Source organism: Cherax quadricarinatus, chromosome 76 (assembly GCF_038502225.1).
Source record: "Cherax quadricarinatus isolate ZL_2023a chromosome 76, ASM3850222v1, whole genome shotgun sequence".
Lineage (NCBI taxonomy): Eukaryota > Metazoa > Arthropoda > Malacostraca > Decapoda > Parastacidae > Cherax > Cherax quadricarinatus.
In genome coordinates, this window is record NC_091367.1 from 18,030,592 (window position 1) to 18,054,103 (window position 23,512).

General features: G+C 42.7%; 1 protein-coding gene across 2 annotated transcripts in view; it reads right to left on the reverse strand.

Annotated features, from left to right (window-relative positions):
* Window positions 1–23,512, reverse strand: part of LOC138854951 (uncharacterized) — a 156,548-nt gene that overhangs the window by 47,268 nt on the left and 85,768 nt on the right. For both annotated transcript variants that reach the window (XM_070101104.1, XM_070101105.1), the window contains one exon: window positions 6,814–6,931. In XM_070101104.1, coding sequence (XP_069957205.1) covers window positions 6,814–6,931 — 118 coding nt within the window. The remainder of the gene's footprint in view (window positions 1–6,813; window positions 6,932–23,512) is intronic.

Below are 23,512 nucleotides of genomic sequence, written 5' to 3' on the forward strand. Positions count from 1 at the left end.
ACACACACACGCACACACACACGCACACACACACGCACACACACACGCACACACACACGCACACACACACGCACACACACACGCACACACACACGCACACACACACGCACACACACACACACACACGCACACACAGGCGGGATGTGTTATCCAGAAACTGGCTCCTAGAATTTAACTCCGTCAAATGCAAAGTCATGAAGATCGGAGGAGAGCAAAGAAGACCGCAGACAGAGTATAGGCTAGGAGGCCAAAGGCTGCAAACCTCACTCAAGGAGAAAGACATAGGAGTGAGTATAATACCGAGTGCATCACCACAAGCACACATTAACCAGGTAACTGCTGCGGCATATGGGCGCTTGGCAAACCTGAGAATAGGGTTCCGGTACCTCAGTAAGGAATCGTTCAAGACTTTATACACTGTGTACGTCAGGCCTATACTGGAGTACGCAGCACCAGTTTGGAACCCACACCTGGTCAAACACGTCAAGAAATTAGAGAAAGTGCAAAGGTTTGCAACAAGGCTAGTTCCAGAGCGAAGGGGAATGTCCTATGAAGAAAGGTTAAGGGAAATCGGTCTGACAACACTGGAAGACAGGTCAGGGGAGACATGATAACGACATACAAAATACTACGTGGAATAGACAAGGTGGACAGAGACAGGATGTTCCAGAGATGGGACACAGAAACAAGGGGTCACAATTGGAAGCTGAAGACTCAGATGAGTCAAAGGGATGTTAGGAAGTATTTCTTCAGTCATAGAGTAGTTAGGAAGTGGAATAGTCTGGCAAGCGATGTAGTGGAGGCAGGAACTATACATAGTTTTAAGACGAGGTATGATAAAGCTCATGGAGAAGGGGGAGAGAGGATCTAGTAGCAGTCGGTGAAGAGGCGGGGCCAGGAGCTGAGTCTCGACCCCTGCAACCACAATTAGGCGAGTACACACACACACACACACATACACGCATAGCAGGACGAAGAAAGAAAGGTAACGGGATGGTTGGGTTGAACAAGAAACACTGGCAGAAAGGATCAAGAGCAAAATGGAACAACAATGGGATAAAAGGGCAAGTGAGTTTTGCAACAGATTGGTCGATCTCTTACTGCTGAAGCAAAGATGCAGAGACTGGAGGAGGAGCTAGAAATTCTGAAGCAGAATATAGAGGTGAGGACCAATAGGAACAAGGAACTGGGCAAAAAAAAAAGCAGACAGTGAGGGGATAGAAGGAGGGGGAAAAAAGCAAAGAAGTCTCTCGGGGAAATGACACTAGGCTACCGGGAAGTCTCGGAGATAAGGGAGACAACTAAGGAGATACTTATATTGGATCCAGAGATAAGAAAGAAAACAAAATGTGATGAGGGAAGGGAGAAGACAATCATTATTCATAGGCTTCCTGAGGCAAAATAAAATACATATGATGAAAGAAGACATGGAGAGATAAAAGAGATTGAGAGCATCATTGTAGTAACAGGTGAGTACATGACTCAACTGACAAATTTCCAGACTTGGGTGGTTCTTGAGAGAAAAGTACTTCCCAATCAAATTTATATTCGAGTCAGAAATGGCACAAAACAAAATTTTGCAGCAGAAGCCACTGTTAAAGAGCTCAGAGTCCCAAAAATACAATCAAATATTCCTCAATCACAACAGAACATAAAAAGAAAGGAAACAACTATGAGAGAATTTCCTAGAGGCACAAGGGGCGACAGGGCAGGCACCAGTAGACAGGGGAGCACATCCTTGAAGGGAACATCCACCAACAGACCTACCCTCAACCCCTACCACTCCACACCTACCAAACAGAATAACAAGAGCCAAGCTATGCTCCACATCCCAGCACTAATACAGCCACACCAGCAGATGGAATTACAAATAAGAGTGAGGAGTTTCAGGAAAGAATCACTGATGCACCCCGGACATCATAGCAATCACAGAAACAAAGCTCACAGAAGTAATAACAGATGCACTCTTCCATTGGGTTATCAGATCCTGAGGAAAGACAGGGGTGGCAGAGGGGAAGGACGAGTTGCACTGCTCATCAAGAACCAATGAACTTTTGAGAAGACGAGAGGACTAGTCAGAAGGATGTAGAAGGGTAAAACTACATAATAGGAGCACTGCATACTGAGGGCCCAAAAGTGATGGTAGCATTGTTGTACAACCCACCACCAAACAACAGGAGGCCAAGACAGGAATATGATGAGAGCAATAGAGTGATGATGGACACACTAGCCGACACTGCTAAAGGGTCCACGAGCAGGGCAAAGTTACTCATCATGGGGGATTTTAATCATAAGCAAACTGACTGGGAGAATCTGGAGCTACATGGTGGAGCAGAGACAGAGAGCCAAGTTGCTGGAGAGTAATAGAAATCTTCATGTACGAAGATGTTAAGGATTCAACTAGAGAGAGAGACGACGACAAATCAGCAAAGCTAGACCTCGTATTCACCTTGAAGATATCACACACGAAAGACCCATAGGCACTAGTGATCACGTGGTCCTCAGTTTCGAATACATAGTGGAGTTAACAATGGAGAGTGAAGCAGCAAGAAAAGACAGGCGCCAAACATCCAAAAATAGGACTACACAAGTACTAGACAATTTGTACATGAGGTGCAGTGGTTAAGCAAACTAGAGAGAAAGACAGTAAATGAAATGATGGAACACTTGACCACAAAGTGCAAAGAGAAAGTAGAGAATGAAAAAACAATGGAAAGACCAGAGTGAGCCCATGATGTACCAAGAGGTGTGGAGAGACAAAAGCCAAATGTGCAAGATCATGGAAAAATTATAGAAGGCAAAAGACCCAGGAAAACGGGGAGTTTAGTCGAAGAGCCAGAAATGAATGTGTGTGGATATGGAGATAAGCCCAGCGCCAATATGAGAATCATATAGCATAAAAACCAAGTCTGACCCAAATTTGGTATACAGCCACATCAGAAGGAAAACAACAGTCAAGGATCAGGTAATCAGGTTGTGGGAGTAGAGCTCACAGAGAACGTCCAGAAAGTACGTGAAGAGCTCAGTTCAAGATTCAGGGAGGTATTCACAGTGGAGACAGAAAGGCTCCCAGAAAACCGAGGTGATAGAGTGCACCAGCAAGTGCTGGACACACTGCATACAGCCCAGAATGACGTGAAGACACTACTAAGGGAACTAGATACCTTGAAAGCGGTGAGCCAAGATGATGTCTCTCCTTCGGTGTTGAGAGAGCAAACAGATGCATTGTGTGTGTGCCTCTAACAACAATCTTCAATAAATCTATCAAAACAGGGCAACTGTCTGAGGTGTGGAAGACAGCCAATGTAGTCCCGATTTTTAAGAATAGAGACAGACAGACTGCACTAAACTACAGACCAGTATCGCTGACATGTATTGTATGTAAAATTATGGAGAAGATTATCACGAAAAGGGTGGTGGAGCATCTAGAACGGAATGACCTAATACATGACAACTAGCACGGCTTCAGGATAGGAAAATCCTGTATCACTAACCTATTGGAGTTGTATGACAAGGTAACTGAAGACGGGAGAAAGAGGGATGGGCAGACTGCATCTTCTTGGACTGTAAGATGGCTTTCGAGGCTTGAGGGACAGGCAGGAATAGGAAGGAAAGTACTGCAGTGGATTAGGAAATACTTGACAGTAAAGAAACAACGAGTGTTGGTCCAAGACGAGGTGTCAGAGTGGGTGCGTGTCGAGTGTGTTTTCCACAAGGGTCAGTCCTAGGTCCAGTGCTGTTTCTTGTATAAATGAATGATTTGACTGAAGAAGTGCCCCTGTGTGCAGACGATGTGAAACTAATGAGGAAAATACAAGCAGAAGAGGACAAGGTAAGCATGCAAGAGGAGCTGGACAGGCTGCAAACCTGGTTTGATAAATAGCTTCTGTAGTTTAACCCCAACAAGTGCAAAGTTATGAAGATTTGAGAAGGACAAAGGAGACTGCAGACGGAGTACAGCCTAAGAGGTCAAAGACTGCAAAACTCACCCAAGAATCTTGGGGTATAAGCATCATACCGAGCTCATCGCCTGAGGCGCATATTAACCAAATAACTGCTGCGGCATATGGGCGCTTAGCAAACCTGAGAATAGCGTTTAGTCATCTAAGTAAGGAGTCATTCACTACACTGTATACCGTGTACGTCACGCCCATATCGGAGTATGCAGGACCAGTATGGAAAAAAATAAACTGCAAAGATTAGTCCCAGAAATGAGAGGTTTGTCTTGCGAGGAGAGATTAAGGGAACTCAATCTGGCAAGACGAAGACAGAAGGCAGAGGATGGGGGGAGGGGCATGATAACAGCATATAAAATACTGAGAGGAATTGACAGTGTGAATACGGACAGAATGTTTCAGAGATGTGACACAGCAACAAGGGGTCACAACTGGAAGTTGAAAACTCAGATGAGCCACTGGGATGTTAGGAAGTATTTCTTCCGTCAGGAAGTGGAACAATCTGGAGAGTGATGTAGTGGAGGCAGGATCCATACATAGCTTTAAGAAGAGGTATGATAAAACTCATGGAGCAGGGAGAGGCTGAACCTAGTAACGACCAGTGAAGATGCGGGGCCAGAAACTAGGTAAGTACACACACACACATTATATATATATATATATATATATATATATATATATATATATATATATATATATATATATATATATATATATATATATATGTGTGTGTGTGTGTGTGTACTCACCTATTTGTGGTTGCAGGGGTAGAGTCATAGCTCCTGTGTGTGTGTGTGTGTGTGTGTGTGTGTGTGTGTGTGTGTGTGTGTGTGTGTGTGTGTGTGTGTGTGTGTGTGTGTGTGTGTGTGTGGTTGGTAATAAGCCGAACTTGTCAAATATGACAACTCATAAAAAATAGTTTTACAAAAAAATATTTTGCAGAATGATTAATAACTTTTTTTCATTGGCACTGGTATAAAGATTTTCATTTTTGGACCACAAATAGCTCTGTAATAGTTGTAGCCAGTAGAAATAAAGAGTATTATATTATCATTATTAATATTGTTATTGTTGACATATCTCTAGTTATACGTGTTGTCAGTCAAGTGTTGACAGCTGGAGAGAGAGCGTTGAGAGGAAGATCGTATGGCTTCTTCACTATGCAGTAATGATTTTTGTGTCCGTTTAGTTAGGACCAATCTATGGCATGCTTAAGATAAGATAAGATAAGATTTCGTTCGGATTTTTAACCCCGGAGGGTTAGCCACCCAGGATAACCCAAGAAAGTCAGTGCGTCATCAAGGACTGTCTAACTTATTTCCATTGGGGTCCTTAATCTTGTCCCCCAGGATGCGACCCACACCAGTCGACTAACACCCAGGTACCTATTTGCTGCTAGGTGAACAGGACAACAGGTGTAAGGAAACGTGTCGAAATGTTTCCACCCGCCGGGAATCGAACCCGGGCCCTCCGTGTGTGAAGCGGGAGCTTTAGCCACCAGGCCACCGGGCAGTTCTGAAGTCATTTTGTAGCTTTTATTCAGTGACACTTGTATGAGTGAATTACTCTCACGTAGATACTTGTAGGAGTTACAGGACTCCAGCACTTTCCTTCACCTCATTTTGTTAGCTAATGTCTCGCGGGAAGACAAGCTCCTCACGGAAAGTTGCAGTTGCAGGGTTGGCAAAGAAAATGATGTTCCCTTCACAATAACACACTGTTCACTATACATTCCTATAATACTGTCTCTATGCAGTGATGTTCCTGTGGTTAGGCTTCCAACCTCCTGTATGTGTCAATAATATTAACACTAGGTTCGTTACGGACATGATCATTATTCCATATTATAAAATGATATTCTCATTTCATCATTTAGCTTTGTCAAGTGAACCATTGATTTCATATTATTTCTCATGCCTAGCAGCATTATTAATGCCTGGTGATTGTGCTGTTCCAAAGCCTTGACTTGTAGTGTTATTATGAAAACAAATGATGTTATTATAATTCTTTGCCAGGTACCTAAGAGTAGTGAGGTACTTGCGACTAGTCATATTTTCTTAGCATACCATTCTGTAATAATCTTGTCAAGTTTACAGGTCTGTTTTTCTGAGTGATGATCATCACAGTTATAAAAGATAAAATTTAATACTAATAATATTATGCCAGGCCTTAAAATAAGTGGAAACTAATTTAGAGATTCTTGGTCTTCGGAGAGTGTTGATCTACAGTTCCTGAGTCTTAAGAGAGTTTTAATCTTGTACTAGGATTCTTGAGTGTGATCATTAAGACTGCTTAGCATCATGAAATTGTTGCTATCTCCTGAAATTTTAGTAGTGTTGAGTTATGGCTCCTAGAACTGCAGATAACTGTGTTGCATCTCCTCTGTCTATTGATAGTTTTGAGGTGTATTGGGCTTAAGAGATAAGATAAGATAAGATTTCGTTCGGATTTTTAACCCCGGAGGGTTAGCCACCCAGGATAACCCAAGAAAGTCAGTGCGTCATCGAGGACTGTCTAACTTATTTCCATTGGGGTCCTTAATCTTGTCCCCCAGGATGCGACCCACACCAGTCGACTAACACCCAGGTACCTATTTGCTGCTAGGTGAACAGGACAACAGGTGTAAGGAAACGTGTCGAAATGTTTCCACCCGCCGGGAATCGAACCCGGGCCCTCCGTGTGTGAAGCGGGAGCTTTAGCCACCAGGCCACCGGGTCACCAGGTATGTGATATACGGGATGTATTTCTGGGATAGCGTAGAGACTGAAACAAGTTTAATTTAGATACTCCTAATCCTAAAAATGCTAACTGAAGCAGATGATGGCAGAAGAGGCCAGGCAGAACTGGCTTAACTTACCTTACTGAAGGATTTAACAGTGGTAGTGGCAGCAGAAGCTGAGATGGAGAGTGCTATGACAAAGACAATGATCTTCATCTTCTGCCACACAGCTCGTTCTCCTCGAAGAAACTTGAACCTGTCGACAAAGGAAATAAGAGTTGCAGCTTTCATTAGTGGAAATTATAATTATGCTTCACATATAATACAATTAATGTAGATATGTTAGATAACATAATGTACATTAAAAATTTTTATACTATAACATTTATTATAATTACTGTTTAATTAAATCAATATAAGATAACATCGATGAGTAAGACACATGGAACACCTGGGAGATTTTTTAGAGACATTTAACTATGAAAATAATACACAGACATAAGAAAGGAGTTATATTGTCTTGGAACGATGATGTATTAATAGTGACTCACGAAATCGTAATGACGCGAAGAAACCATACCACGGGCGGGGCTTGAACTCGCCACAAGCTCAATCCCCGCCCTCGGTATGTTTTTAATTCTGTATTAAAAGTATAATAGTGGAGATATAATGTACTGACCATGGAATCAGTGTTCAGGTTTGACCTGCCCCGATGTTAACAGCACTTACGGTCAATCATTTACGAAATTCTGTTGATTATGAAGGTAAGTGTTATAAGTAGGCAAGTGTTAAAAGTAGAACGTTGCTGTCTGACAAGTGTGATTGCATCAAGTGTCAGTATTTCTGACTAGTTAATGAATAAATCACATAAGTACCTTTATAGGAGAGAAGGTGACATAACAGCGGAGAGATGACACGGTAGGAGCTGTGACGAGCATGTTTCACAGTGCTTGTTAGTACCGTTGTAATTTGCTGGCAGTTCTGCCCACTCATATGACAACTATCAGTTCTGCCCACTCATATGACTACAATTATCAGTTCTGCCCACTCATATAACTACAACTATCAGCTCAGCCCATTCTCATATGACCACAACTTAATAGTTGTGGTCTTATATAACTACAACTATCAGTTCTGCCCACTCTTACATGACCACAACTATCAGTTCCGCCCACTCTTGTATCACAACAACTATCAGTTCTGCCCACTCAATTGCCGCACTTTTTTCCAGACTGCACTCAGAGGAAGCAGAGGTGATGGTGGAAACAATCTCGCCAGCAGGTGCGTTTAGCATCACGGATGACATGGCGAGCGACCGCACGCTTCTGCTTAAAATCAAGAAGTCTCTCAGCAGTTCTATTGTACCGGTACCTGCCCCACGCAGCGCGTTTCAAGCATACTGCACGAGCACAAGCAGGAAACCACCAAGACATGCACTTCTGAGAATGCCTGCCCGAAGTTTGGGGTATAGAATGAGAAGTTGCGGTTAAAACTGAGGAAGAGAAGCGGTGTAAAAGCTCATCAATGGAGGACGAGAAAGGAACCTCACTAAAAGCAGTTACTTGTGAGTGAAGGTCCCAGTTTGCTTGATCAAATTGCCAGCATGGGCTACGAAGAGGTGGTGAATATGAAGTAGTAAGAATGATTGGTAAGTGATCGCTGTCATGCAAGTCCGAGAGAACAGAGCAGGTGAAGTCTAGTGCAGTAGAGGAAGAGCAGACAGAGATCAATGCAAGAGAGTATGAGTACGAGGATCAAAATGGGTGGGAGTACCTGTATTTAAAACATGAAGGGGGTGGGAAGCAAGAAAAGCCTCTAACAGTCTAACTGAATTCCACGGGAATCACAGTGAGACCCTCCCCCCCAGAGGAAATGATAAGCATTAAAATCGCCAAGTAACAGAACTGGTGGCGGTAAGGACGAAACAAGAAAGGCAATATCCGGGATAGATAATGCTCGAGAAGGAGAGAGATACAAAGAACAGAGTGTATACCACCTATGCAGGTGGATACGGGCTGCTGTGTAATGCAGCGAAGTAAGAACAAACAACTGATGGTATGGAATATCAGTGCGTAGAAGAAGGGCACTTTCGTTAAAGGCCCCATCAGGAAAAGGATCCGAAGAATACAATAAATTATACCGGAGATGGGAAGAATAACAGCAGAGTGTAATTTTGGTTCTAATAAGCAAACACCAACAGGGGAAAACCGGGAGAGCAACATCTGAAGCTCACCCCGATTACTCCTGAGGCCGCGTATATTAGACTTTAAATATGCCATGATTGGCAATGATAAAGATACAAGAAATCCACAGGTAAGGGTACCTATGGGCTAGAGGGGTTAGAAAAGTCAACATGCGGCAGTAGCGGAAAGCATTCAAGCAGTGAAGGAACGGTGCACTGCAAAGAAAGAAGTTGAGCAGATGGAGGAGAGGAAAGAAAAGGAACAGGGGGGTGGATCAATGTCCAGTGATGGTTTGGTCTCTGCAATATACTCAGAGATAGCTTCAAGTGTTTTGGAATTCAAAGACGTCGTATGGGAGACAATCTTGGAGATGGGAGGAAGAGGGTGAGTAAAGATTGAAACCGTAATGGACTGTACCAAAGTAGGGGGGAACGAAAGGGTGGAGGGAACTGAAGAAGTGTGGGATGGGACTGAAGAGGCAGAAACCTGGGAGGTGGCAGAAGAGGAAGAAACTTGGAAGAGGACAGAGGAGGAAGGCACAGCACGAGGAGGAGGGTGAACCTCCACACTTGTAACAGAGCCAGTGAGAGGGGATGAACCAGGTACAGAGACCAGGAAGGTAAAGTGAGGAGGTGGAAGAAGGGAAGGAGGGGTTAAAGGAGATTTGAGCAACGGAGATTTTTTGGACCTCTGAGAAGTAGAGGGACGATTGAGAGGTGTCGTACGAGGTCTTGTCGATACTGCGGCTTGTGAGGGAGAACACGAAGTAGTGAGAACAGACTGAGGTGTTGAAGTAGGGACTTCTGAGCCCAGGACAGCAAAAGAATTAGAGACAGGAGTGACTATGGGAGGGGTAACCACGGAGGAAGTTGTAGAAAATGGGGCCGCAGAAGTGGGGGGACGCTTAGAAATACGAGAATAAGAAACACGCTGCAGTCTCCCTTGGAGGTGCAGTTGAGAAAGTGCCATAGAATAAGGGAGACCTTCAGTTTCTTTGAGGCAATGGATTTTTCACTCATTTAAGTAGACCGGCAACGGCGAGAGTAAGAAGGGTGAGCCTCATGAAAATTAAGGCAAGAGGGAGATCGACTACAAGACGTATTAGAATGATCATCACCACCACAGACTGGGCATTCGGCTACAGATCTGCAATATTTCACAGGGTGACCAAATCGCCAGCAGTTTCTACACTGTTGCAGTGTAGGGATCACCTTACTAACATGTAAATGTCCTGCTACATAAACAGAAGATGGGAGTTCACGGCTGTCGAAAGTTAATCGAGCCACATTACAAGGGTAAAGTCTCTGCCCATGGGCAGGAAGGACGTAAGTGTCTACTTTGAGGATTGGGAGATCTTGGAGTTCCAGCTGTTCAAGAATATCATTGCCACATGTCTGGAAATTCTGTTGGATTATGGTATGGGGCAGAATAACTGTAGCACTACAAGAATTGAGGGAATAATGCTTTTCGATAGTGACAGGAATAGTATTGATATGTGTAAGAAGAGAAATATCGTGAACTTGAGAGTGTGAAAGGAAATATCTCTACTAACATGGCATAGGAGCGCTTTGCCAATACTATGGTCAGAAAGATAAACAATAAAGGATGTAAAGAATTTAGTCCATTGTGCATTCCAAAACTGAGCGTGGAAAGGGAGAGCACAACGTGTTGGTCTTTTCTGAGAAGAACGAGAAAGTGGCAAAGAAGTATTATCAGGCAATTGCCTTGGCGTTTAGGAGTGGGACAAGAGTTGGTATGACGTGGGACAGGTTGGCGATTCGAAAATTGCCACACTGTAGAGGGAGAGGCCGGAAGCATAGTCAAAGGAAAGTGGAGGTCAGATAAATAGAAGGAGTCAGTCGAAACCCCATCACCTGAAGTGGGTGATGAAACAGCACCAGCAAGAAGTGCAGGGGTATTAGGAGTGTCCAAAGAGTGGTCAAAAGACAAGGCGAGGACAGAACGGGGTGCTGTAACAAGAAGGGGCCCGAGGGTAGCGGGGTCATGGATTGGAACTTCCATGGTTAGGTTACTGCTTTCTTTTTATTTTTAAGAAAAAAATAAAGAAAAGAAATAAAGAAAAAAAAGAATAAAATGGGGGGACTGGGGAAGGATAGTTTCTAGGAGGAATGAAAGGGCCAGAAATCTCCCTCCACGCCCAAGAGGACCACAGCCCCGCAAGCAAGTAACGCAGATGCAGCATGGAACCAGTGCCAGACCCTACCCTTTATGCCAGTAAACCAACAATCCGGGATAGCAACCTCACATCCGCCGAGCTACCTCGTTGGGAAAAAGAGAGGGCGGCCGGATATCTGCCACAAAGCATACCTCCTTTGGCCATCACCCCTGGAATCTGAAAGGCAGCCTCCAGAGATACACCCGTCGCCCGAAAGACACCCAAAGCCACCTCCCGGGAGACTGGAAAGGGATTGGGACATCCCCAGGGGATCCAGATTCCACGGCAAACTACACATCTGCCAAGAACCTCAACGGAATGGGATGGACCCCGGTACTCTTTCCCCTACCTAGGAACTAGCGTGCCTGTGGGAAAAATCCCTAAGGCCAAAAAGAGGAAGGGCAAAAGAGAGGGGTGGGGAGGAGGAGGAGGAAAAGAAAAAGGGAGGATGGGATAGGGAAAGTGGGGATTGTGGGGTAATTAGGTTCGGTCGGATGAAGAAGATCAAGAGGCCCAATTCCTCAGACCGACAGCCTCTTTTCCAGGACAAGGAGCCCCCCTTAAAGAGGAATCTTATATGACCACAATTATCAGTTCTGCCCACTCTTATATGACCACAACTATCAATTCTGCCCACTCTTATATGACTACAACTATCAATTCTGCCCACTCTTATATGACCACAACTATCAATTCTGCCCACTCTTATATGACCACAACTATCAGTTCTGCCCACTCTTATATGACCACAACTATCAGTTCTGCCCACTCTTATATGACCACAACTATCAATTCTGCCCACTCTTATATGACTACAACTATCAGTTCTGCCCACTCTTGTATGACCACGACTATCAATTCTGCCCACTCTAGAATGACCACAACTATCAGTTCTGCCCATTCTTATACGACCACAACTATCAGTTCTGCCCACTCTTATATGACTACAACATTCAGTTCTGCCCACTCTTATATGACCCCAACTATCAGTTCTGCCCATTCTTATATGACCACAACTATCAGTTCTGCCCACTCTTATATGACCACAACTATCAGTTCTGCCCACTCTTATATGACTACAACATTCAGTTCTGCCCACTCTTATATGACCCCAACTATCAATTCTGCCCACTCTTATATGACCACAACTATCAGTTCTGCCCACTCTTATATGACCACAACTATCAGTTCTGCGCACTCTTATATGACCACAACTATCAGTTCTGCCCACTCTTATATGACCACAACTATCAGTTCTGCCCACTCTTATATGACTCTTATATGACAACTATCAATTCTGCCCACTCTTATATGACCTATCAACTATCAAGTTCTGCCCACTCTTATATGACCACAACTATCAGTTCTGCGCACTCTTATATCTATCAGCCACACTCTTATATGACCACAACTATCAGTTCTGCCCACTCTTATATGACCACAACTATCAGTTCTGCCCACTCTTATATGACCACAACTATCAGTTCTGCCCACTCTTATATGACCACAACTATCAGTTCTGCCCACTCGTATATGACTACAACTATCAGTTCTGCCCACTCTTATATGACCACAACTATCAGTTCTGCCCACTCTTATATGACCACAACTATTCAGTCGCTCAAATATTATATATGTCTCTTTTCTCTTGTCACTGAATTAAATTAGTTAAGCTGTTGGTAGGTGATACATCTATGGAATTGAACAATTCCAAGGTTGCTTTATGTATGTTATTCATCAAAACTAAAGTTAGTCTGACACTAAGTGAAAGTAAACAATCCAAACCTGAATAGCAGTAGAATAGTGGGACAAAATTAGTGATATTTTTTTAATGAAAAGAATTAAACTGACTAATATAATATTAGACCAATTATGCAGTGTTTTGGTTTTGTATTGGTAGTAATTTTTCGCATTTATACAAAGACTTGAGGAAGTGGCAAGAAAATGGAATGATGAATTAGTAGTTGATGTCACACAAGCGTGTGAGGTGCTTACTAGCCACTTTAAATTCTAAATATATTTCAGATTTAAATTTATTATTCATTATTAGGTATCCCCAGGAGTGGGCAGCTTTAATCATCTGATGTCAACTAGAGCATTGTACATCTTCCCAATTTAGTAGAAAAAGGAAAGTCCTAGGACCCATAAAATTGTCCAGAATTATTTTTTTTTCTATTTAACTTGAAGGCTTACAGTCAATACAAATACAGCCTATACGTTTTTTTTATGTTGCTTAACCCATTGTCACAATCCCATTGAAATCTGATAAAAAGTTGGTGATTCTGCTCGCCCCTCCCTTAAGCTCTTCACCGAATAATTTTTAATCACTGTTTTTCTATCTCAGTGATTTCTGCTAATAACTTCAGCATTGTAAAAGGACACAAGTGCAACTAATGTGACATTTATTGTGGCAACGTTTCGCTCTCCAGGAGCTTTATCAAGTCATCAAGCTCCTGGAGAGCGAAACGTTGCCACAATAAATATCACATTAGTTGCACTTGTGTCCTTTTACTTTACATATTGTCGGTAATTCTACCAACTTTATTACAACTTCAGCATTGTCTTTATTTTTCTTTTCATTGCCTATTTGTTTAGTAAATAGAATAAGGGAAAATGAACCAAAGATCAACAAATTAACTCTCAACAAGAGTGTTGAAAGCAGGAGTTCTGCACCAACACTGAATGAATCAAAATAATTCTCCTCTCAATCAAGGGATTTAACAACTAAAAAGATAATCTAGCTATTCTTAATACGCTAGAAATGGAATATTAGTTCTTCAGGATAGCTACACACCCACAAGATGTCGTTAACTGAGCTGGTAATAATGATGAATTAACAAACTCATAAACAAAACGAGGCTTCCCAACCTATTTATGAATTAATAACTTCAGTTATAATTCGACTGAAGATTCGAGGATGATTACACCTAACATACACAAGCCCAACCAAGCAAAAAGAGCATGTTAGCCTATTATATATATATATATATATATATATATATATATATATATATATATATATATATATATATATATATATATATATATATATATATATATATATATATATATATATATATATATATGCAAAACAACCACTCTGAAAGAATTGAGAAATTCCAAGCTCTTTCGTGACTACTCACATTATCAAGGAACATTATCATAGTTCCTTGATAATGTGAGTAGTCACGAAAGCGCTTGGAATTTCTCTATTCTTTCAGAGTGGTTGTTTTGCATATTCTGAAATCACCTGTTTACTGTGATCTTATTGCACACACATATATATATATATATATATATATATATATATATATATATATATATATATATATATATATATATATATATATATATATATATATATATATAGGATGGGGTCCACCTCTGGTGTAAATTGCGGGACCCATAGCCTCGGAGAAGTGGATAAAAAGGCTTCAAGGAAGAATATTTGGATTTCTTCCTGAAGCCATTTGAATATTCCACTTCCCCTACCACCCCATCTTTTAAACTATTTTTTTTTACCAATAGGAATATTTTATTACATAATATGGCACAGAAGATTTAAGAGATACATTGTTGATATAAAGGTGGCATATATATATATATGTACATGTTGTTACGTGTGTATCACCGATTATAAGGCGAAAATCTCATCCAGCTCCTCAGAGCTGGGGCGTGTGCCCAAAATGCAGCATGCATTACCCCTTTGAACAGCCGCGCTGAGCCGCTAGAACAGAAAACTAGCTGCCCTGGGATCCCTAGTTACCCTGATGAGTCTTTTTCCCAACTCCTTAAGGAAATTAGATGCACTCTTTCCCCATGAGCCAAGGGTCTCTGAGCCTATGGGAACAAACATATAATGATGGGCAAGTTCTCCATATTTTCTAGACTTTTGGGACTTCCTAAAGCTGGCAGCTGCCCCTCCTTCCTCCCTGGTGTATTGGAGATAGGTATCAGCCAAGGTAGATGCACATGTATAGTCCCACACCACCTGCTTCCCATCTGTCCAGACTTGAAGGGTGATACCATCTGGACACTTCTGGCTGCCATCAGATCTGCATAGTTGGGGTGGCTCCCTTACTGCTGGGCATCCAGCTGTTGTGAGGCTCCTCTTGATAATGTTATTAACCTCCTCATGTCTTGCAATCTTTCCCTCGGATTTACGGCACACAAGACCATGGTACCCGAATCGGTCTGCTGCTTCACTGCCACAAATACACCTGTGTTCGGCGAGAATAGGGGCGGCAAGTCGAAGGGCAACACCGATGCGGATGGTCTGTGGGTCGAGGCGTGTGCCAAGGCTGGAGTTGGGAACAGCCAACAGAAAGTCCCCAGCATGAGGGGCTCTCACTGCCAGCAGGCGGGCTCTATCCTTCCCTGACACACTCTGAAGCATCGTTGAGGCTATATTTTCCACTATTGGACCATCCCAGTGCGATTGTTTGTAGTTGTTGGGGGGAGCATGTCTGGTTTCTGAGCCCGTTAGATTATCCCAGATCATTCATATATATATATATATATATATATATATATATATATATATATATATATATATATATATATATATATATATATATATATATATATATATATATATATATATATATATATATATATATATATATATATATATATATATATATATATATATATATATATATATATATATATATATATATATAATAAAGTTAGGAAAGTTTTCTAAGATTCTTCTGGTGTAAAATTAAATTTTTTTAACATTAACATTAATAAAAAAAATCTTTAAACGTATAGGAGAAAATTTTAGAAAGGACTAAATTTTAAATGAGTTCTTGCTAACTGACCAGTTTTACATATTCGGCACGACTTATATATCAACATGCCGGTCGTCTCCCACTGAGGCAGGGTGACCCATAAAGAAAAAATCCTTAAAAAGAAAAATACTTTCATCGTTCAACACTTCCACCTCATACAAAATCACTGTCTTTGCAGAGGCGCCCAGATACGACAGTTTAGAAGTCCCTCCAAACTGCCGACATCACGAACTCCTCCTTTAAAGTGTAGGCATTGTACTTCCCATTTCCAGGACTCAAGTCCGGCTAACCGGTTTCCCTGAATCCCTTCACAAAATATTAACCTGCTCACACTCCAACAGCTCGCCAGGTCCCAAAAATCATTCGTCTCCATTCACTCCTATCTAACACGCTCACGTACGCTGGAAGTCCAAGCCCCTCGCCCACAAAACCTCCTTTACCCTCTCCCTCCAACCTTTCCGGTGAGGTGCTATTCTATGTTCTTTGTTTAGCACCATAAACACTTAATATTAGGTAGGATGTCAATACCTATAATAAGAAATCGGTATATACCTATTCAAGTGTTAGCACCGTTGTATTTTGAGAATCTTTGTGAATGTGTAGCATTGTGAGTATTTAGTTTGATATGTCTTCGGGCCATTAAGTATGGTGTATATGTCAATGTAGAATGTAAATACCAGTCTTAGTTAACTTATTCATAAACTTTACCTTTGAAGTATTGTAACATGACCATCATTTATGTGGTCAAGATATTATTGATATGGTTTATCACTTGCAAGTGTAATATTCACCTGGTCAAGGTAAGGATATATATAGGTGTGAAGTATCTAAACCTTTGTGAACGGTATGTTTATGTTCGTCTTGTGTCTATTGTGTTAATATAATGCTGGTGCTTATAAATGCCTATAAATTAAGTTAATAACGTATCCAGGATACGTTTCTGGTTTAAATTAATGTTTAATTAATGATATCGATTTTGTGTTTAGGCAAGTGAAAGCGTACATACTTGTGTGTGTGTGTTTGTATTCACCTAATTGTGGTTGCAGGGATCGAGACTCAGCTCCTGGCCCCGTCTCTTTACTGAGTGCTACTAGGTCCTCTCTCTCCCTGCTCCATGAGCTTTATCATACCTCATCTTAAAGCTATGTATGGTTCCTGCCTCCACTACCTCACTTGCTAGGCTATACCACTTCCTGACTACTCTATGGCTGAAGAAATACTTTCTAACATTCCTTTGACTCATCTGGGTCTACAACTTCCAATTGTGACCCCTTGTTTCTCTGTCAGTTCTCTGGAACATCCTGTCTGTCCACCTTGTCTTTTCTATGCAGTAGATTATGCAGCTCAGTTCTGGTCTCCATATTACAGAATGGTCATAAATTCGTTTGAAAACATTCAGCGAAGAATGATTAAATTAATACATAGCTTTATAAATCTTCCTTATGAAGAAAGATTGAAGACTCTTAAATTACATTCACTTGTTAGACGAAGAATGAGGGGAGACCTGATCGAGGTGTATAAGTGGAAGATAGGTATTAATAAAAGGGATAATAATAAGGTCTTGAGGATATCTCTTAAAGAGAGAACCCGCAGTAATGGATTTAAATTAGATAAGTTTAGATTTAAAAAGGACATAGGAAAGTATAAGAACATAAGAAAGGAGGATCACTGCAGCAGGCCTGTTGACCCATACTCGGCAGGTCCTTTACAGTCCATCCCACTAACAAAACATTTGCCCAACCCAATTTTCAATGCTCCCCAAGAAATAAGGTCTGATAACTATCCACTCATTTGCAAGTCCCACTCAAATCCAACCCCTCCCACTCATACATTTATGCAACCTAAATTTGAAGATGCCTAAAGTCCTAGCCTCAATAACCCAACTAGGTAGACTGTTCCACTCATCAACTACCCTATTTCCAAACCAATACTTTCATATGTCCTTTCTAAATCTAAACTTGTCTAATTTAAATCCATTACTGCGGGTTCTCTCTTGGAGAGATATCCTAAAGACCTTATTAATACCCCCTTTATTAACACCTATCTTCCACTTACACACTTCGATCATGTCTCCCCTCATTCTTCGTCTAACAATTATTATAATAAAAAAAAGCGCTAAGCCACAAGGGCATTACAGCGCTGCAGGGTAGGGAAGGAAGCGAGGGTATTGGATGGCAGAAGGGGAGAGGGATGATCAGTAGGTTACAGAAAACAGCAGGGCACGAGATAGTGCGGGGGTAGAGGGCAGTAAGAGATTCAGGTAGAAAGAACTGAAGGTATAATCAGAGTTTGTGGAGTAAATCAGTTGATGTCAAAAAGTCAATGACAGAGTTCGAATGAAAGTTGGGTCCGTCAGCGAGAAGGGAAGGTAGAGAGAGAGCAGCGGAGCGAAGACGACGTTGGAGGTAAATTCTGTGTGCTCGTTGATAAAGTGGGCAGTCTAACAGAATGTGGCTGACTGATAATTGAACCTGACAATTCTCACAGAGTGGAGCAGGGCGCCTCTCCATGAGATATCCATGAGTAAGACGAGTATGGTCAATGCGGAGACGGGAGAGAGTAGTCTCCCAACCTCGACACTGGTGGCAAGAAGACGGCCAGTAACCTATACTCGGTTTAATAGATTGAAGTTTGTTACCGAGCAGAGTAGACCAACGTTGTTGCCAACGGGTGTGAAAGTGGGTAGCTATTGCAGCAAAATAGTCCGCAAATGGAACACCTCTATATGAAACTGGTAGGTCATGTACTGCTGACCGTGCAGCAGTGTCTGCCTGTTCATTGCCCAACAAAAAAACATTATCTTTATGCTTGGTAGAGATGCGGCATAGCCAAAGCTGGATACGGAGGACTAAGTGGTGAGGTGTATCAAAATTCTGTATAGCCTGTAAAGCACTAAGGGAGTCCGAGATAACCACAAATGATGACACAGGCATAGATGCAATACGGATAAGTGCTGCAAGAATGGCATACAATTCAGCAGTAAAACTACTAGCCGAAGATAGTAAATGCCCTCGTACGACGCTGTCCGGAAACACTGCTGCGAATCCTACGCCGTCAGAAGACTTAGAGCCATCTGTGTACACTGCAATGGCATGAGAATGAGAGTGGAAGTGGTAAAGAAAAAGAGCAGGAAGCTACCGTGTAGACAGTTGGGCTTTCGAGTAAAGGAGTGAGAAATAACATACTCGAACAGCTGGAACTTCCCAGGGGGATAGGGAAAAGTGAGATGCTACATGAACATAGAAAGGTGGTAATTGAAGAGAAGACAAGAGCGACATGTAGGCGAAGAGAGAAGGGACAGAGCAAACAGGGGCAGCAAACAAATAAAGCATGTCTACTAATATCGGTGACCATTCTATAAATGGAAGGATTGCGGAGATCATGAGAGCGTACATAGTAGCGAAGGCAATGGGCATCACGGTAATTGGATAAGGATGGAACATTCACTTCTGCATAGAGGCTCTCAACAGGGGAAGAGCGAAAAGCACCAAGGCATAAACGTAATCCTTGGTGATGAATGGGGATAAGGCTAGAGAGAGTAGCAGGAGAGGCCGCTGAATAGATCTGGTCACCATAATCAAGTTTCGAAAAAATGAGGGTGGAATGTAGGCGAAGGAGAGTTCGACGATCAGCTGCCCATGAAAGATGAGCAAGGGTTTTTAAGAAGATTCAGCCAGCTGTGACAAGTTGCCTTCAGAGAGGTAATGTGTGGTTCCCAGGATAATCTATGGTCAAACATGAGGCCTAAAACCTGACTATCACGTTCAGGAATACGGGAGCCATAGAGGTACAAAGGATGATCGGAGATGACAGAGCGTCTAGTGAAAGTAATTTGGTGAGTTTTGGTACTGGAAAATTTAAACCCATGTGTGGTGGCCCAATTGGAAACACGGTCGACCGCATGCTGGAGAGAAACTGTAATGAGGTGACAGTCAGCGCCTGCACAGGCAATAGCAAAGTCTTCAACATAGAGTGATGACCAAATATTCGATGGAAGACTAGAGGCCAAATCATTTATAGCAAGGAGAAAAAGTGTTGTGCTCAGAACACATCTCTGGGGGACACCTTCAGCTTGGATAAAGTCCGGAGAGAGCACATTATTTACCCGAACACGGAAATGTCTGTCAGTTAAAAAGTTCTTAAGGAAGGATGGTAGATTGCCTCGGAGGCCTAAGGAGTGGGCTTGGGCCAAAATATTATACCTCCAAGTTGTGTCATATGCCTTCTCAAGGTCAAAAAATATTGCAATAACCGAGTGGTTATTCGCAAAAGCATTACGAACATACGTATCCAAGCGTAGTAAGGGGTTTATGGCAGATTGGCCCTTACGAAAGCCATATTGACGAGTGGAGAGACTGTTGTGTGTCTCTAAATACCACACTAAACGTCTATTTACCAGGCGTTCCATCACTTTGCAAACTGCACTGATATGAGCACTGGGACGACAGTGGGAGGCTTCATGTCCTGTAGTACCTGGTTTGTGGAAAGGGAGAGCAATGGCAGAATTCCACAGCTGTGGAAGAACTCCTTGTGACCAAATAAGATTGAAAAGGCGTAATAGGGCTGCAAGGGCTGACTGATGTAAATGTTGTAGCATACGAATATGAATGTCGTCAGCCCAGCTGCCGATGATCGGCAAGCTGAGTGTGTTGTCTCCAGTTCCTGAAGTGTAAAAGGCACATTATACTGTTCTTCTCTGAGGGAAGAAAAGTCCAAAGGTGCTAAAACTCTGGCAGACTTTGAGGAAAGAAACGAGGGGCATAGATGGAGCCCATGAGAAATACGGACCAGATGATTGCCAATTTCATTGGCAACATCTAGTGGGTTTGCTATATCAACACTGGCAACCCGCAGAACAGGAGCCGGGTCAGGAGAATATTTACCACTCAGTTTTCGTAATGTTTTCCAGACTGCACTCATAGAGGAAGCAGAGGTGATGGTGGAGATATAATCTCGCCAGCAAGTGCGTTTAGCGTCACGGATGACACGGCGAGTGGTCGCACGCTTTGCTTTAAATCAAGAAGTCTCTCCATGGTTCTATTGTACCGGTACCTGCCCCACACAGCGCGTTTCAAACATACTGCACGAGCACAAGCAGGAGACCACCATGGCACGCATTTCTGAGAATGCCTGCCCGAAGTTTGGGGTATAGAATGAGAAGCTGCAGTTAAAACGGAGGACGAGAAGAGGTGTAAAAGCTCATATATGGAGAACGAAGAAGGAGCCTCACTAAAAACAGTTAATGTGAGTAAAGGTTCCAATTTGCCTGATCAAACTGCCAGCGTGGGTTACGAAGAGGTGAAGAATATGAAGGGGAAGTAAGAATGATTGGGAAATGATTACTGTCATGTAAATCCGGGAGAACAGGCCAGGTGAAGTCTAATGCAGCGTAGGAAGAGCAGACAGAGATCGATGCAATAGAGAGTATGAGTCCGAGGATCAAAATGGGTGCGAGTACCTGTATTAAAAACATGGAGGGGGTGGGTGGCAAGAAAAGCCTCTAACTGAATGCCACGGGAATCACAGTGAAACCCCTCCAGAGGAAATGATGGGCTTTAAAATTGAAAAGTAACAGAAGTGGTGGCGGTAATGACGAAACAAGAAAGGCAATACCCGGAGTAGATAATGCCCGAGAAGGAGATACAAAGAACAGAGTGTATACCACCTATGCAAGTGGATACAGGCTGCTGTGTAATGCAGCGATGTATGAACAAATAGCTGATGGTTCGGAATATCATGCGTAGAAGAAGGGCACTTTCATTAAAGGTCCCACCAGGAAAAGGATCTGAAGAATACAATAAATTATAGCCTGAGATGGGATAGATAACAGAAGAGTGTAATTTTGGTTCCTGTAAGCAAACACCAACAGGGGAAAACTGGGAGAGCAACATCTGAAGCTCACCCCGATTACCCCTGAGGCCACATATATTCCACTGTAAATAGGCCATGATTGGCAATGATAAAGATACCTGAAGTCTGTAGGTAAGGGTACCTACGGACTAGAGGGGTTAGAAAAGTCCACATGCGGTGGCAAAGGAAAACGTTCAAGAAGTGAAGGAATGGTGCGCTGTGAAGAAAGGAGTTGCACAGATTGAGAAGAATAAGGAGAAGGGACAGAGGGTGGATCAGTGTCCATTGATGGTTTGGACTCTGCAATATATTCAGAGATTGCTTCAAGTGTTTCGGAGTTTAGAGACGTAGTATGGGAGACAATATTGGAGTTTGAATAAAGATTGGAACTGTAATGGACTGTACCATGGTAGGGGGGGGCGAAAGCGTGGAAGGAGCTGGAGAAGTGTGGGAGGGGACAGAAGAGGCAGAAACCTGGGAGGTGGCAGAAGAGGAAGAAACTTGGGAGGGGACAGGGGAGGAAGGCACAGTACACGGAGGAGGATGAACCTCCACACTTGTAATGGAGCCAGTGAAAGGGGAAGACCCAGGTACTGAGAACGGGAAGTTAAAATGTGGAGGTGGATGAAGGGAAGGAGGGGTTAAAGGAGATTTGTTGGACCTCTGAGAAGTAGAGGGACGATTGGGAAGAGGTGTCGTACGAGGTCTTGTTGATACCGGGGTTTGTGAGGTAGAACACGAAGAAGTGAGGACAGACTGAGGTGTTGAAATAGGGACGTCTGAGCCCAGGACAGCAAAAGAATTAGATACAGGACTAGTATAATATAGTATACAACCTGTCGGTATTGTATACTATTTGATATTCAGTGTCAGACACTGCAACACAATGGCATCTTGGTACAGAAGAGAAAACACCTTGGACAATTTTTTCAAGTGAGAATTGTTTGATCTGAGATGGACATTGCCTCTCAGTGGCTACATTCGCACTACTACTACTACTCTGCACCTCTCCTTCGGACAGTATTTAAGTCTCAATACTGTCGCTTGATCTTCACACACACACAGGCAAAGTCTGTTCATTGATCATCGACGATCTCGCCTCTCTCACATTACCCCGTGTTCGGAGAGACTTAGCTTAGAGTGGTGCATGCTGGAACTTCGTCTTCCTCTTCACCATCAGGATTGGTGCATCGGTGGTTGCCTACCCAAGTGCAGGAAGCCTGTTGCTGCCTGAAGGCTCTACGCCTGTTGACTGCACGCCATACAGTCAGTCTCGCCGCCACTCAGGATATACAGTGCTCCATCAAGCTACAGTTCACCACCTCAGTGTCCTGCGCCAGGCAAGTACGTGTCTACTTACACGTACTTGCCTAGCTGAGTACTCTCAATTTTTAGCCGATTGTCACAGCCACAACTCTTATGTCATCTTTACGTAATTAGATGATGCCTTCGTTGCCTTCCACCTCCCAACCCCCTTCCACTCTCCCTCTACCGCCTGCACCTCCCTCTGCCTCTTCTAAATCCAATTCCTTCTCGCTAAACCTCAAATTCTCTAATCCTGATGCCACTATCTGTCCTGAAAATTTATTATATCAGATCACTGGTGCACCTCAACAAAAAGTCTTCAAAACTAACTCAGGCTTTAAACTCCTTGATAAACATTCTTACGAAACATACACCTCAAGCGATACCAGACAAAAACTTCTCAACGCAGGTTTCACCATTATTTGGACTCCTGAGCACCGTGCCTAAAGCACAGTCATTGCTAAACACGTAGACTACTCTCTCCTGACAGCCTATGACAATGACAAAGAAGACTTAATAAAAGACATCAG